The sequence below is a fragment of the Megalobrama amblycephala genome, linkage group LG4 (genome assembly GCF_018812025.1).
Source record: "Megalobrama amblycephala isolate DHTTF-2021 linkage group LG4, ASM1881202v1, whole genome shotgun sequence".
Classification (NCBI taxonomy): Eukaryota; Metazoa; Chordata; class Actinopteri; order Cypriniformes; family Xenocyprididae; genus Megalobrama; species Megalobrama amblycephala.
Window position 1 is genome coordinate 52,066,173 of NC_063047.1, and position 18,049 is coordinate 52,084,221.

The following is an 18,049-nucleotide window of genomic DNA, read 5'->3' on the forward strand; positions in this document are numbered from 1 at the left end:
AGGAGGCTGGTATGCGTGGCTTTATTCAGTGCTGTCGTCTTTGACGGTTTCAAAACTTGTCTATGATAAATTGTCCTTTTCTGCTTGTCCAGCACATTGCAACAACACTCTGCAGCGACTTTCAGCATGTTTTTTATAACAACTTCTGACGTTTACATTTTACGTGGCACGAGAGTGTCACATAAACCATATGAAATCAGATCAGAACGGTCAGACTGAAACAGATTTCCAGAAATGCTATTTAAATAGGATTTCAAACCACATATGAATGTAGCTCGAAACAGATTTGTAAAAATCACATTTAATGTAATTTTTGGTTGTTCACACTTGCTAATTCTGATCGGATTTTAATCAGATATGCACAAAAATCGGATTTGGACTGAGTCTGAACGTAGCCAAAATGGTCAGCAATGTTTTGAAAGAACCACAAGGCCAATGTATTTGCTCTTAGGGAAATCAATATACAAATGGATTAAATGTGTCTGCATATTACTATGGGATAGGAGGAAATATTTTAACACTGGAAAAAAAATAAATAAATAAAAAGCCCTTGTATTTTCTCTAGAATACATAGGCTATGTTAAAACAACAGAACTGACAGTTGTCAGTTCTGCATTTGAGTCCTTAATACAGTTAAGTTTACATACAGTTAAGTTATTTACGGGAGTGACAACCGTATTCTTTAACCAAACTCACAACCATACATTTTTAAGGACTCACAACCGCATGCTCAGAAAACCTGTACTGTATGAATGGAACCGGACTGGACAACTAGCTGTCGGTCACATCATACATAATTTCACACTTGGTTCGATTGCCTGGTCCGAACCAGAGTTCGATAACTCCCCCCTCCTTTTGCCCCCGCTGGACTGTGTTCACATTATATTATTTGATTCTGAAGCATGGTGCGTTTACGTCAAAGCAGCAGATGTTTACCCCGTCGCTTGGTAGCAAAATGGCAAAATGCATAGCGTTGCTTTTATATTTTGTTTTTGAATCGTTGGTTTTGTATCTAAAGCTGCAGTACATAACAGCACTTGCATCTATCTGCCGTGAATGTACTGAAAATGCTCTAAAGAATGTGGGAGTTCAGCAGAAATGAGATATACATTCTCTGCTTGCAGTGCGCCAGTCACGCTTGTCAGGAAAGTGAGTGAAACACACAAACACATTTTATCAAATCATACGTCAGTGGTTCACTTCCACAATTTAGTATGATTTCGTTCATTTTAGCAGTGAACTGTACTGAGTTCACATGAACCGTACCCCAGACCACCCTTTTTAAGCGAACTCTGTTACGGTTCGCAGGTGCGCACACGAGTTCAGAAGACAGCGCTCACATCATCCAAACCGAACTCTGACGTCAACAGACCCCGAGTGTGCACCAAAAGTGCTAGTGTGAAAGCACACTTAAAAGCTGCTGTCGGCTGATGATGATTTGACGCATGAACTAATGGCTCGATTGGACTCTTGTTGTGTCAAATGCGATAAGACGTTTCAGTTTTATGTAAGTTGCCATCTTTGATATTGCTTTGGTCTAGTGTTGTCAAATGTACCGGTACTTCGGTACCAAGTCGGTACTGAAATTTTGAAAATGTGACGATACCAGCATTTCTGTAGTACCGGTAGTACCGAGAATCCGGGTATATTTGGTACCCACTGATAGGGCTGTGCCAGTATTTACTTGAATATGACACGAGTGAAGCACAAAGCTTTGTTTACAGAAGAAATAATAGGTTAGCAATTAAATGTGACATCGCAGCCATGGAAACATTTTGGTTAATGCGGAATAAGAGAGGTGCGTGAGTCCATACATTTAAGCTTCGTATTCTGTTTTCCGAATCGCGATCTGGTCACCTGATTAGCAGAGAATTTAACAATATTCCATTAGTTATTCCACTGAACATGGAATCTGTTTCTTTTCCCAAATCTTCACTCACGCAGGGGATTATAACGTTTCTTTCGTTCGCATTTAGGCCTATTATAGGCTATTCGCATTATTTACTGTGGTAAAGTAGAAAAAACACCGTAGGACAGAAACCTTTTTGCTTGCACGTCAGTTTCTATTTAACAGAGTTTGTGCTTGTTATTAGACTTTATAAGGCGCGTCAAGTTTATTTGTATAGCGCGTTTCACACACCAGTGATTTTTACTTTCGTTTTCTCTGGCAGCGCTAAATCAAACATAGCCTGAATGTCTTGCCCCTGCGGAGGATAAAACTCGCTCTTCAGACCTTTTACAACAAGTGTCAGTTGTTTGTAACATCAGGAGATAACGAAGATATTATTAAAGAGAAATTGTTTCTTTCCTGCTCGTGTCCCACATCCCTCTCAAAGCGCAAAGTGGCTATATCAAAGTAATAACGGGACTTTGGCTATATATGACGCGTCTTTGTGTGGAAATAAAAAACGAATGCTTTTTGAAATAATATTTAACTTTCTTATTATTTAGGTTACCATTATTTACCGATATTTATTTCATAGTTTTACAGGCTGTAGTGTGTTTCTCTCACGGAATAGCTAAAATAAACACGCACGTCTGTTACCCCTGTTGAAAAAACGAGCATATGCTGGTAAAGTAGGTTTTGAAGCTGGTATGCTGGTTTGAGCATTTAATTATTTATTTATTTTTTTTATATTTCAAAATTTATTTCATTGAGGTAGCCTATTTATACACACACAAACACACACACTCTAAATCATATTTAATGTTTTTAAAATAAGCTATATAAAATAGTAAAATAGTTCCAATAGATTTTACTGTGGTACCGAAATTGGTACAGAGAACCGTAAAATTTTCTTGGTATCGGTACCGACTACTGGAATTTTGGTACCGTGACAACACTACTTTGGTCACTGTCAGTATGGTTACTGATAAGAAAGTCCAGGCTTGACTCCTGATGCACATTCATACACAGTATTCGAGAAGTTGCTGTGTGAATGGGACATTTACACGTAGCAATAGTGAATGCACAGCACAGTCTACTGTCCAGTGCATAAAAATAAAAAGCCAGATAGTTAATATGTGAATCATGCACATTAACAGTGTGGAAAATGAGAATTGACTGATGTGTCAATATGGGCACAAACCTCCTTCATTAGACATTATCAATCACACTTATTGAATTCTGATATACCGTCATATATCAAGCTCAGCAATGCACCCTTGTCTTTGTCAGCCTTTGTGAAAGTGAGTAAGACTGCTCACTATACACATAATTCAAATCAAATATGAAAGCAAGTTATTCACCAAACAAACAACGTATGTTATATTCAGTGTATATCACAACAGGTATTTAGTGATTTTCCATAAATATGTTTTGACTGCATAGGCATTAAACACAAAAAACACAATCCATATACTTCAAGATTGCCAAATAATTACTTTCATGCAAATTAGATGTGCACATCTCATTAAAACTAAACCCCATGTTTTTTTATTAGACCAAGCCTAAATGTGAAGTGAAGCTCAATGCAACTAAATAAATGCAGGGAGAGGTGACCCCATGAGACTTCTGAACGCACACATTCACTGCAACTGTAATTACAAAGCTAATACAGCACCACTACTGTCTATTCATTCTAATTACCTGCCAGTATCAACAGCCCATTTCAATATGTTCTGCTGACAACAATATCCCAGTAGATCCTGGCAATCCTATAGGATACAGCCAGGACAACCTAAACAATAGCTAAAAAATATGTTTTAGTCTTTTTGAATTGCATTAATTTAATGTCATAATAGGCAGAACATTGGGAGGTAGTGAGAAAATATTGAAAGAGATCATTTTATACTGAGATACATATTTAAACTGAGACTGTAACACTTAATTTGAATGGTCTTCCTGTTTATAAAAGGCCAATTCACACACTCAAAATGATTTAGTAAAACAAATCACTGATGAATAGTATATACGCACACACCAAGAGTGAAAATGCATTCTGAATGAATACATGAAAATAATGACAGAATAAGACTTAAAAAAATGGATGGATAATTGAATAAACAAATGTGATAAAAAATAAAAAAAATGAATGATTGAAAAGAAAATACAAAAACAAATTAATAAGTGAATGAATGCAAAAAAAAATACAAGAATGAAAAGCAATGAGTGAATGAATGAAAACATTCAAGAATTAATTTAAAAAAAAATACAAGAATGAATGAATGAATGAATGAATGAATGAATGAATGAATGCACGAATGATTCAAAGAATGATTGTGTCTTGCTCTGTTGTCAGACAAATACAAATTATCTTCCCAGGTGTAAATGGGTATTTATTAAGTTAAAACAAACACAATGTTTCAATTCAAGACTTTGTGGCAAATATTCCCTCTTGGTGTGAACAAGCCTTTAGATTTAAACTCCAACATAATTATATTCAAATGAAAGCTCTCCCAAACACAATTAGAAGTGATGCTGTGTGTTTAGTGGGCCTCAGAACAATTGCCCTGCATGCTACAGCTACCTTGAAGTAACTGACATAAAGCAGCTAATTGACTCAACCTTCTCACCGACATCAACCTGTCTAAATTTAGCCATGTAACACACTCACTTTCACTGCTGTAGTGACAATTACAACATTAACTCAATGACTTCAGGAAGTTTCCTAACACAAAAGAAACCATATGAAAAACTATAGTATCTCAGATTTATGAGATCATAGCCTGAGGCAGAGTGCAGAATAGTGCACTGACATGTATTTGACTGACAAATGAAAACACTGTGTCCAACATGAAATCATACAGCAGAACACTGAATCTTGTCCTCAGGGCAAACAATTTTTTTTTTTTTTTTGTGTCATCAGCTGCGGCAATGCCCACAGCACACATACTATAGAGTGTACTAACAAGTGTCCCATCACATGCTTAAACAAAGGTAAGACTGCAAGAGTCTCTTGTCATTATTTCACAAAGAGCACTGAGATTAACAGCCAGCGGATGGAATACTAGTTAGTCTTAAGTCCATAAAATGGAAGTCAACAGTAACCAAAACATTCTTCAAAATCCCCTTTTTTGTTGTTCTGCAGAAGAAAGAAATATATTCAGGTTTGAAATACACAAATGAAATACACAATGAACACAAAAAGAAGAAACCTTTCATAATATTTTTAAGCCAACTAAATATCTTGGACATTTTCGCAGTTATTGCCAATAACACACGGTAATGGAATTTAGATGGAAAAGACCATTATTTATTCTTTAGATTTTATTAAAACTGATCTGAAACCATCTTACACAGAGCCCAGCCAGAATTCAATATTCAAAATAAAAAATAAAATAAAATTACAATATAAAAATAATAACGATTATAGCTTTCATTAACTATGACAGCAACTGGTTACATTAAATGTGAGGTCAAATACCTAAATATGAAGTATTCTTTCAGAGACGTACAGCTTCCTTCGGTTATTACCATTACCAAAAACTCAGACAAAACAAAGACAACTTTTTAATTTTAAAAAAATAAACAAATATTTTCCCTGTGTTCTATCAGTTTTGTGAAGTTGATGATCTTGTTTTACAAGAAACTGAGAACTTCTAAAAAGGTATTCTAAATGGTATAAACTACTTGCAGACATTCAGAAATAAGTACCAATATTTTCACTTTGCAGTCTTTTCAATGACAAAACTCACACATTTCATCTTCCAGTGCAGCATTTGGATGTTTCAGCATGCGGAGACACAGACTCCATTCTGTAATTCATCCCACATCCAAGTCTTCACGCAAAAGCAACAAAACTCCTAACAAAGCGGCAAACACCCACGCCCCACATCGCTTTATATTCCCTACCTGTAGCCCGCGTCTCCTCAGAATGCTGGACTCATCCATGCCAGAGAAGGGGAGCACACACTCTCTCATTCGCACTCTCTCGCTGTGTGCGCTCGTCTCGCCGCTACTTAACCATACTGCACTGCACTGCCTCCTCTAGTGCTCCCGCGATCCTACAGGCACACTCCATCTGATCCAAGCATCTGCTAAAGACTTACATCAGAACTTATCTGATTGGAGGGGGGCCGGTCAGCTGACATTTCGCTGTTTCACTCTCTTTGAACTTCAGGACAATGTGTGAGCATGTACGTGTTTGAAGAGGAGAGAGGAGAAGATGTGAGCGTGTGAAACAGAGAGAGCTTGTGAACGCGTGTTTGATTAAAAAGAGAGAGAGATAGGGAATGCAGGAGGGGCGAGAGAAGAGTGGAGAGGTAGGGGGGGTGAAGGCAGGCAGCTGAAATTCAGTGTAAAATCACACGAGGGCAGCCGATTCATCCTCCCACACCCCCAAGCAGGCGCGTTCTGTGGTGGCCAGAGTGACTGCTTGCAGGGAGAGAAAAGGCAGGAAATCCTGTCATGCATTGTTTTGCCAGCACTAAACAATGCAGCTGGCATCCTGTGTGTGCGGTCGCCCTCGGTCAATGTTGTTGGCGATTTGATGTTGAGCGGTATTGAGTTCCTATTTGTCTTTCAACTGGAGCTGCAGATAAGGAGTCTGGAGTGAAGGTCAGAAGACTAGGCGGTCATGGCCAGGGTGAATTGGGCAGAAATAAGATGGAAGGACCGCACAATGAGAGCATGGGGTATTACAGGGCATCCTGTAACGACTAGTTTGTAAGCACTTCCTTCATTATTGTGATGAGCCACAGCTGACGGGAATAAGGAATGAGATTTCCTTCCCTTCCAACAAAAACAAGCTTATACAATAAAACCTTCTTAAAAAGTAGCATCTTTTTGTTAATCCACTTTAAAGCACCACTGCTACAGCCATCCACATGCAGACATTGTCTTTGGTCATTCTGTCACGATTTACGCTGTCTTATGGCATGAGCTTGTGCTTTTAAAATTGGTTTTACATAGTTTGACTTATGTTAAAAGCTAACATTTTGCCACATCTGCCAATGGCCAGTGACTTGAGAAAATGAAATTTTACCAGCCATGAAACTGTATATGCATTATTTCATTAACAAACACTACTACTCAGAGTGCAAAATTAATCATTAAAAGATTACGATCTCGACTCAAACACCCATGCAACCCATTCCTAAATGACAATGATTTGTCCATGTTTATTAAAACTTGACAAAATCACACCGGAACATTCAAATCTGTGTTGGAGCTGTTGCTGACCCAGAGAGAGCAGTTATCAAGTATGAAACTGCTTCATAAACAGTCTTTTCAACCACACAATATCATTATTTCTGTGTTACAAATATTCAAATTATCACATATCACACATTAGATATAATTACTGGATATCAGCGGTAGCAATCAAAATAAAAGTAACTTATCAATTACATCATTACACCAGTAGGTGGCGACAAGTGACTTAAAAATGGATATCATTGAATCATTCATTCAAGAGATTTGTTCAAAGGCGCTGATTCATCCAGTAATGAAACAAGTGAAGACTTCATGATTGAGTCATTGAATCATTCATTCAAACTGATTTTTTAAAATTCATTCAAATTGATCAAACATTTTAAATAGACTGCAGCAATTAACAATGTGTCAGAACCTCTAGTAAATTACATGCTATTGAGTTTAGTTGTCTCTTGTCTGTTCAGAATCGTAATCTCTATTTGAAAAAAACAAAACAAAACAAAACAAAAAACGCGATTCTCCATTTATCCAGAATCGTGCTACTCTACTACTACCAATACTACCAGCTAAAGTAACTTTTTTTTAAAACATTTTGTTACAACTTAATTTAATTGTGATCAATCCACCTAATATATTTAAAACTGAATTCAATTGTGTTAACTACATAAATCATTTTTGTTGACAACTAACTGGGCAATGGATCTGTAGTTCCCAATTATTACCATGTTTGGCTGTGTTTCTATTTTTCTTAAATGCAGCAACTCAGAATGCCTAATGTTGGTTTGATTGCTTGTGTTACATAAGAAAATAAATAATTTTGTCTCCCTGATTTAGTAGATGTAATGGGGGTGTGGTTCAGGTCACGGTCTTTATGTCAAACAGGTCGGGTACAAAATTAAATTAGTGCTGCCGTTGGCCAACTTTACTGTAGTAAATGCTGCACAATGGCAAGTGGAAATTTGTGCAATTTGAGGGGAAAAAAATTTATTTTGATTTTTCTGATTAAAATTTTTCCTTTCATCACACTAGTGATGCCTCCGGTAGTGAAACTGTATCAATACAATGTGGGTTGAAAATCCGTAAACTTGACCTTTAAGACTATTTGTTCAAGCAATATTTATTGATTATATGTAGTTTTGTACTACTTGGAAAATGTAGCATTTGCTATCTGTCTATAATAGTCTATTATTTCATTTCAATTTCATCCTATTAGGGGGTGTAACGGTACACGTATTCGTATCGAACCGTTTCGGTACAGGGCTTTCAGTATGGTGCACATGTGTACCAAATGCATTACATTGCAACATTGTCGCCTAACCACCATTAACCACCAATAATCGCAATAAGCTCTGCGTTTTGCTATTTTCGATAAGAAACAGTGTCATCCTTCAAATTCGGTCCACGAAATTCAAGCAAAGTGCAATTTTTACTCGCTTTGATGTGGCGTGACAGATCACTGTACAGGTGTCTCAGTTTAACCGGCAGCGCGGAGCGCGAGTGAACACGATCATCTCTTCCTCACTAGTTACAGAATAAACTTAAATGAACATTTGAATGTATGTTGAATAATACAGTACAACTTACTGAAACGTATAATATATATATCTCGTGTTATCGCTAATTTAGTGTTTCAACGGCGGAAAGATATCATTAAAACAGCTTGCAAACAATGCCAAGTTGCGTTTACCTCAAAAAAGCCATTAAAAAGCTTGTTAATTTGGCAGAGAAATTAACTCTTTCGCTTAATATATGCACTGTATTAGCCCATATATTCATTATATTTTACTTACCCATGAAAATGACAGCCACTGTATAAATGATTATATATTCAACAACAAACTGGAGTAAATCTTAATTTTATAATTAGATTTAGAAGTTAATGCAAAAACTGTCTAATGTACAGCTTACATGTTTGCATACAATTTGTTGTTTGAGTGTTCATTATTATATGTAAAAATAAAAAGCAACTGAATTTAGGCTAATAGTTTGAGCTTCAAGGAAGGACTCCCTACATAGTTTATAGCATCAGTAAAGATATTTTTTTTTATCCTTAAGAAGCTTTTAGTTATAATTTAATTTAATATATTTAAAGACAAAAACACAATTTGTTCAGTAAACCACTGTTTAATAAAAAAAGCAATTTTATGTTTAGTTTTCTCCCCACCTGCTGTACCGTACTCGTACCGAACCGTGAGTTTTGTGTACCATTACACCCCACATCCTATACCTTCCACTCTACTATCTAGATCAGCCAACAGACATTTGCTACTTTTTCTGCGAGTCTATAATAACTAATGATACTGCAATATTTTTTAACAGCCCAGACCATAAGTGTAACTGAGTGAACCTGCTTAAATATGGTTTTACATGGTTTCTAGTTGGTCAACAGCTGATCCTAGTCTCAGCAGCTGCATGCTAAAATGGCAAGTTCCAACCTGATTGCCATTACACAACTTCTAAGAGTCAGTTTGTATAGCAATGAAGTTGCTAAAAATGAGCACTTTTAAAGAACAAAAAAAATATGCAAGGTATTCAGAGTTTTGTTTATGGTACTCAGTAGAAAATAAACCACATATCATTGAGCAGAATTGTACTGCACTTTGGTTATAGCTTTAGTTATTTTAGCTATGAAACAACAAGACTTGGACAAGACTTAATGCTAACAGTCAAACATCCAGCTATACAAAGCTCATTCAAAATGGTCTGGGATGATTAGATAAACTATAGTTTGTTAAGACTAATGTCCATCCAGTTGACCATCTTGGTCTAGCGACAACCCAGCTACAATGTTCAAAGCTCACCAACGTAAGCTGGTATGGCTGGGTTTTTCCCAGCAAGATGCCCTCCAAAAACTAATTATCCCCAGAACCAGCTACATATCGGGAGTCAATATAGTGTGATTTCATGGGCAGCTGTAGTTGTATTTTTAAAACATCCATTCACCCATCTTTTTCTCCTGGAGTGTTATACAGCGGTGCAGTCTTATTAACATGTAGAGATGAAACTTTAAGCGACGGCCATCGTGCCAATCCCAATCGTCAATTTCACAGTCTGCTGTGCGTTTTTCCTCGCTCGCCCTCTCTCGCACATTCTCTCACCTTCCCACACACACACACACACTCTCGCTCCAACACACTCACAAACCCTCAGTCTTTTTCACTCATTCATTTCAATTCACCATGACTGCCATGTGAATATTAAGTGGGTTCCCCCCAGTTCTCCTTGTTTCTCCAGCGAAGCTTGAACGATGCCAGTTATGGAGCCACACAAAAGAGATTGGCAGTTACCTGCAGAATATGTAAGAAAACGATTCTAGAAGGTCAAACATGTAAAAATGTAATAAACTCTTCTTTGTCATCTCATCTACCACACTTTGCCTACAGGAGGCCAGGGTTCATTTGGTGAGAGGATAATAAAAAAATAAAATAAATAAATAAAAAAAGTCATCTGGCACTGGCATTTTAAAATTCTTTCAAACTGAGACTGAGCTTGGATTAAAATGTCTCTTCTTAGTAAAAGGAACAATTGTAGAAGATTATCCTAGGAGAATTAGTCCCAGTTCAGCAGGAGGAGAAGGGAACAATTATAACATTCCCTTTAAAAGTTAAAGCAAAAGACGGCCAGTGCCTGTTAAGTACTTGTCATTTCTCATTTGGTTTTGGGAACGCTCCCTGTGGCAGTGTATGAATGCAAACACTGAACTTCCTCAAGTGTATTTAAGGAAATGGTTTGACAACAAAGCTTTTCAACCCATGCAGGAATTGAAAACATAATTGGCTGGAAACAACTTAATTGACAAAAGTGAAAACTCACACCATCACACTTATTGCTTGTAGAACTGCAGTAAACACATTAAATGAGGAACCAAACCACTGAAACAAAAGCTTGACGTGATTTAACCAAGTACAACTTGTTCCTGGATCAACATCTTTGCTGGTTCTGGAGCATCATTGGAACCTATAGTATCCCTCTGAGGTTTGACAATACACTCTCACCCCCAGTTCTTTACATATGGATGCTTGGTCAGTAGGGGTGTGACGAGACAGGTAGCTCAGGATGAGACAGGACTCGAGATTGAGTTCACGAGAACAAGACGAGACAAGATTTTTACACAATATTTTTAAGAAATCCTCAAATGGCGAAATATATGACTAGAAAAAAAATTCTGCAGGTGTATTTGAAATGTTTTAACTAATCATCTTGTAATGAATGTCATTTCAGTTCTACTTTCCGAGTATGAATTATCATATGCAGTAAAAGACAACAATACTCAAGTACTGTAAAAGGTTTTGCCACTAACTCAACTGACTGACTTCTCTTCTGTATGATTTCAATCTCTTCAAACCTTGCTGTACATGATTTATGAGCCTCTACAACTTTTGACCTCCTAACTGAACTCCTTTCCACAAACTGATCATAGAAATAAAAACTGTATAAATAAAAATGGTAACACTTTACAATAAGGTCTCATTTATTAACATTAATGTATTAACCAACATCAACTAACAATGAGCAATATCTTTGCTACTGTATTTATTAATCTTTGTTTATGTTAGTTAATAACTTAATAACAACATTCTTTGTTGGTTCATGATAGTTCACAGTGCATTAACTAATGTTAACAAATGAAACCTTACTGTTTGTGCTAAATAAGATTAAGAGAAAACCGTTATTCATTTTTATGGTAACACTTTACATTAAGTGCAACCATAATCACACTCTCTCAATATTAAAAGTGCAAATAAGACCAAATTTTTCTTTGATACAGAGCTAAGAGATGGTTACAACTACACTGCCCAGCCTAAAATAGCTTTCATATTGAGATATATTTGCATTCATCAGGGAGCCGCTTTCAAAATGTGGGGTATTGAAATCGCGTTTACTTTCACTTTCACGACCGCGCGTACTCTGTAAATATGGAGCGGCGGCGACCGTTATCCAACTGAATTGTTTTCTATTTAAATACAAAGCAAAATGACAGTGGAGGTCGTAATGTAAACGTAGCGGTGGCATATTCTTTCCTAATCATCCTAACACTCTGTCATAGCAATATCACAAGACTACTTTTTGCCTCGACGTGAAATCTCATCACATAATCTCGCGACATCTCGTGACACGAGACACGGTTTGGACAATTTTCATTTTTTGGCTGAACTATCCATTTAAGTTAACTTGGACAGCCCTAAAAAATACAATCTTCCAAAACATTACACATCAAAATCTTTTTTGTTCCCTCAAATCCCTGGTAGATGACATAATTATGACCATTCTGTGGACAAAATCCATACTTCTCTATTGATGGCCAATCAGTAGCCATTTTACAAAATCAAAGCACAAGCCAAGCAACTCCCTTTAAGATGAATGCAAATGCTAACAGAGGGCCCTTCTCCATGTGTAAAATCTCATTAAAACTCTAAAGATTTGTTATAAGGTCTAGTAAGGATAGAGGATGTTAGGGTTATAATTGTTTGATAGGAAGTTGCAGGACCAACAAAGGATGTTTTGTACTTAAATCACATTGTGCATGTGCATCCTGTCCAATACTGATGAGGATGAACATGAAGATTGGGAACGATGAAAATGGGCAGCAATGAGGTCATTGCAGGTGAGGTAGGGGGCTTTGGCCAACAGTCATGACAGGATGTGAGAAACCTCTTTGTTCTCAGTGGGTGGGAGACTTGAGAGGCTTCCATATGGAAGATGGGCATGAGAGAGAGAGTCTAAAGGAAATGGAGAGATAGAGAAAGAGACGTAGAGTGGAAAGGGGCTTCAGAAGTGAGGGCAGAAGGGGCCTGTGGTGAAGGTTGATTGAGTGACCCGTGAGGTCGAGCTCTGTTCTAGCCCATCTGAGTCTGTCAGGGACGTAAGGATATGAGTCATTGGCCTGCAGAGACCAAATACACACAGAGAACGCTGCTTCACAGACCTGAAACCATTCCAGTCACAGTCCGTCCCACCAGGCCTGATAACAGCACACTTTTACTGACACATCAAACAGCAAGGGCAAACCTGACGGCCACCACAGAGCACCTGCAGTATGAGTATCACATCAGAGCACATAGTGATGTCATGCAACAGAATCACGGTCTCAAATATTTCATATAATTGTATTAAAATAACATGCCACAATTTCCAGCTTTTGATTTAGCAATATAAAGTTAAGCAACTCCGTGATTATCACATTGATGTCAATGCAGTTTTTAATTAAGTTAAGTTTTTATCAAACCCATCCCATTAGATTCAAACTTGAGAATACAAATTTAAGTTTATTTAAACTTTAGAATCAAAAATGGAGTTGGTAGGTTTGGTTAATTTTTGTAAATAATTTAATTAGCCTATTTCAAAACAATTTAGTAACATGTAATAAAATTATGTAGGCATATATTTATATTTATATTTATATACTACCAGACAAAATTTTTGAATAATTAAGATTATTGTTTTTGAAAGTAGTCTCTTATGCTTAATGGGTGACGTCACGCAATAGAATCATGGTCTCAAATGTTTCATATTATTGTATTAAAACAACAAACAGTAAAAACAGCAATATTGTAAAATTTATACTTATAAATTAGCATATTAGAATGCGACACTGAAGACTAGTAATAGTGACAAGTAATGGCTGCTGAGAATTCAGCTTTGCCATCACAGGAATAAATTACATTTTAAAATATATTATAATAGAAAAGAGTCAGTTTAATTTGCAAAAAATATTTCATAATATTTCCATTTGTATTTTTGATCAAATAAATGCAACCTTAGTGAGTATAAGACAATGATTTCAAAACCATTACACAATCTTAATTCACAAACTTGATGATATTCTTCATTGCGTTTTTCACAAAAACAGTGTGGAAAGTCCTTTCATTAAAAAAAAAGAACATAAAAAAAAAAAAAAAAAAAAAAAATCAGCCTTCTGACAAAATTAAATGTATAAAGCGTTAAATATAAACTATAATATATATTTTATATCTTTAGCCCTAACTACAGTAGTTGAAACGTGTACTTGCCTACAACATTTTTATTGCACTTGTTCCAATTATCTCTCACCATCTTGTAACACTTTGAAGGTTGTAAAACATGACAAACAATGTCATATTTCACCTGATGGTTAATGCAGTGATATTTCAACAAAAAACCATTTCAAAATGGAATGGACCAGTGAGTCAAGGGTTCAACATCCCAACTGCTCCCACTTCATCAGAAAGACAGTTCCCATTTAACTTCCGTCTCCCTGTGTACACACTGACACGCAGCACGTCTGTAATTCAATTTGGGTTTACTAAACGAGGCTTTCACCTCTCATAACCCTCCTGAGATGATTTTGAAGGTCAAGGGAAACAGATATATGTACCACTGCAAAAATGCGACAAGAAAGGACAGCAATACTCAGAAGGTTCAGTAACACTTTATTTTAAGGTGACTTATTACATGTTACTACATGTACTTACTATATAATAACAGTAAATTATGCATAATTACAGGTAACTAACCCTAAACCAAACCCTAACCCTAACTGTAACTCTATAGTAAGTACATGTAGTTTAATTAATATTACTCAGTACTTATTTGAGTAAGTACAATGTAACTATGTCACCTTAAAATAAAGTGTAACCGAAGGTTCTTTTAGGTCCTACTTAAAACATTGACCATTAAACACAAGTGATCAGCAATCACTATGTTAAACTGTGTAAATGTATTTTTATAAATATTGTGTCTGTGTGTGTCTGTGTGTGTCTGTGTGTGTCTGTGTGTGTCTGTGTGTGTCTGTGTGTGTCTGTGTGTGTCTGTGTGTGTCTGTGTGTGTCTGTGTGTGTCTGTGTGTGTCTGTGTGTGTCTGTGTGTGCCTGTGTGTGCCTGTGTGTGTCTGTGTTTTAGAAGAGACGTGGCTTTGGACGGCAGGGAGGGTGGGATCATATGCTTTCAATGCTAGCAGTCTAATGTTAGCATTTCCAAGATCACCTACTGCACCTTTAAAAATGTTATTTAAAATTGTAATAATATTTCACAGTATTACTGTTTTTGATAAAATAAACATAATATAGCCCTGGTAAGTTGTAATACAGTAATGTTTCAAAAACATAAGATAAAATCATAATTATTCCAAATTTAAGTAAGGCCCTGTTAGTGGGTTTTCATTTTAAAATGTCTAACTTTTGCTACGATTACATCTGACGTCCACACTACTCTGGAGTTTTCGGCACTCGAAAACGAAGACCTTTGGAAACGCTGCAGACCGTGTTTTAGTTTAAAAACTCAGTGGCTACGTTTCAGCACAGACAGCCCAAAATGGGGACTTTTGAAAACAAAGGCATAGCTACCCACATTCGCTCTCTGATTGGGTCTCATTGTGCATCCTTTCTCGATTCGTCAAGCCCGACCATTAAGCTACTGTAATATGACAATAACAGACCAGCCTCGACAACCGCGTAAACAATAAAAAAGAGACAGAACTGCAAGCTTTGCTGACTTTTTAGCAGCCATTGTGCAATTAAACACTGCATTTTATAATACTGCAGCTGCCTATATGCACAAGAGGCAAGCTATTAGAGCAATCGTCAAATGATTTCACTTGTACGCGCATGCCCAGAGTGCATGAATGGTCATGTGACATGCGTTTGTCAAATTTTTATAACACATTTTAAGAATACTTTCCCCATCAACCGTATAAAATGCACAACACCGCTGTATAATGCGTCAAAGGGACGCGCACTCAGATGTAAACAAGCCCAACATGCACGAGAAGCACATGGCGGAATGAGTGAAGGAGACACGCTGAATGAAAGTGCACGTTCACTCTCTGACAGCAGAGGGCGATGATGGAACAGCAGAAATGCTGCGGTTACCCCGGAAACCCAGTAAATCAACTGTGCTAGCATCTAAAATGCTTCAAATAGCCATTTATGTTGCTCATCACAGCACCAAATACTTAATACTTAAAGACTTAAAAGGCTATTTATTTTCAAACTTAAACATAATCTGGCCTACAACATGCTAGAATGATTGAAAATGTTCTGAATATTTGTTATGGTTCAGTAAGACTTAGTGACACAAGGCTTCATTAGTTAACATGTTAATTTATTATTACCAAACTGACAATGAAAAATACATATAAAGCATTTATTAATCCTAGTTCATGTTAATTTCTTAGTTAAAGTTTAATAACATTACTTAAAGTTGTAACTATTATTTAATTGACCTGAGCTAAAACTAACAATGATCAGTTGTATTTTTTTTTAACTAACATTAACAGAAAATAATACTTTCTATAACAAAATAATCTTAATCTTAATGCATTAACTAACCTTAAATAATGAGACCTTATTATAAAGTGTTACCTGTTGATCTTTATAATTCTTTTGCACTTTAATCTGTTTGAAACATTTTACTTTATTTTATTTTTTTGTGTGTATTGCATAATTGTATTTAAAATGTTCAGAGTTCTTTTTGTTATAAGTAAAAGAGTTCTTAAACCTGTTATATGACAACAATTTTTTTGCATCTTATTTCAATATTGTGATAATACCTTGATAAAAGTTTAAGCAATTATCGCAACATGAAAATTTGATACCGTCACATGCCTAGTGTGGACATTGCAAGCAAGTAAGTGTAGAGCATTTAATGGCCCAAACTAATTATTAAAATTGATACCTGACAACAACTTTAAAGCACAAAGGTGAAACCTGAAAATTCATTGTTGAGTGACGTTATTCTTCCTTCCTTGCGGTTCTGGCTCTAGAAAACAAGCTTAGACAAAAGACACTTATCAGTAAAGGACATCTCTGGCCAAAATAATGAAGAGGGTCTCGGGGCCACAAAGCCTCAACATCAGGATTATGAAGTCTTATCTCCATATCTGGCCAGAAGGAGCAGTATTGATTTCCTGTCAAAGTTAATCATGCTCAGGACAGATGAGATGCCATGACAGAAGCAGGTTAAATCTTCACACTGATCTTAGATCAGATTTTTGTCTCTCTCTTACAGGAGATCTGGCTAAGATTTGTTTGGCTCAACGGGTCCAAAATCAGCATGAAAACACAAGCACTTCATTGTACACCATGACGGGCTGTAATGCTTGCTGAAGGGAGAAATAGATTGAGGTGGAGGAGAGGACAAACCCACATGAAGTCAGGGTCTGCTGCCTTTTTGAGGACTTTGCACTAGTACTATTGCAAACACAAACAATTAAAGTGTTAGAAAAAGCTTTAAACTCAAACAGATGGTGAAGTGCTGCCTTTGTCTCAGCAAACATCCACTACTACCAGCTCCTCTTGGCTTTAAGCCAAGAAATACAACACCAAAAGCTATATAACAACAAAAGCAAAACATTTAATAGACATTTTTGGTGACATTTTGTAAGACAACTGTAGTCCTTTTACCATAATAGCTGTATTTCTACAAGGAATGCACCACATACATTTTGATATTGGTTATCAATTACATTAACATACTTTCTTTCTCTTTTTTTTTCTTCGTTTTTAAAAATCATCTGAAACATGCTGTCACTTCCAAAGCGACTTATATAATGCAATTAACGTCAATCATGCAAAACAAGCCCAAATTTATTTGTATAGCACATTTCCCACATGCCGGGCATTTAGTATTGCTTTAAATTCATTTCAGCTTAATGTTTATAATAAATGTTGCTTATAATGAATGCCACTATGATCTGTTTGTTTTATACTTTCATTTCATATTTTTAATTTCTATTCTATACTGAATATGGTTACATTGAAAGGATTTGTTGTGGAGTGGAGGGAACTACAATCCATTTGTATAGTGTTTATAATGTTTTATTTACTGGTATTTTACATTATTTCTGGATGTAATAATAAAATGGGATTTATCAATGTGATTGTTGTCATTCACCAACGTGGTTGAACGACAGATTTGCGACAATACGGTTTCAGGAAACAGTCGTGACTAGCTAGTTGATTTGTTCAGCGATGCATC

At 36.3% G+C, this 18,049-nt stretch overlaps 1 protein-coding gene across 6 annotated transcripts in view; it reads right to left on the minus strand.

Annotated features, from left to right (window-relative positions):
• The window catches only part of mast4 (microtubule associated serine/threonine kinase family member 4), a 146,658-nt gene that overhangs the window by 81,594 nt on the left and 47,015 nt on the right, over positions 1-18,049 (minus strand). The window contains exon 1 of one of the 6 annotated variants that reach the window (XM_048189921.1): positions 5,795-7,330. The exons of the other annotated variants lie outside the window; for them this stretch is intronic. Coding sequence (XP_048045878.1) covers positions 5,795-5,863 — 69 coding nt within the window. The 5' untranslated portion in view covers positions 5,864-7,330. Of the gene's footprint in view, positions 1-5,794; positions 7,331-18,049 lie in introns of those variants that run through there. 6 annotated transcript variants of the gene reach the window in all.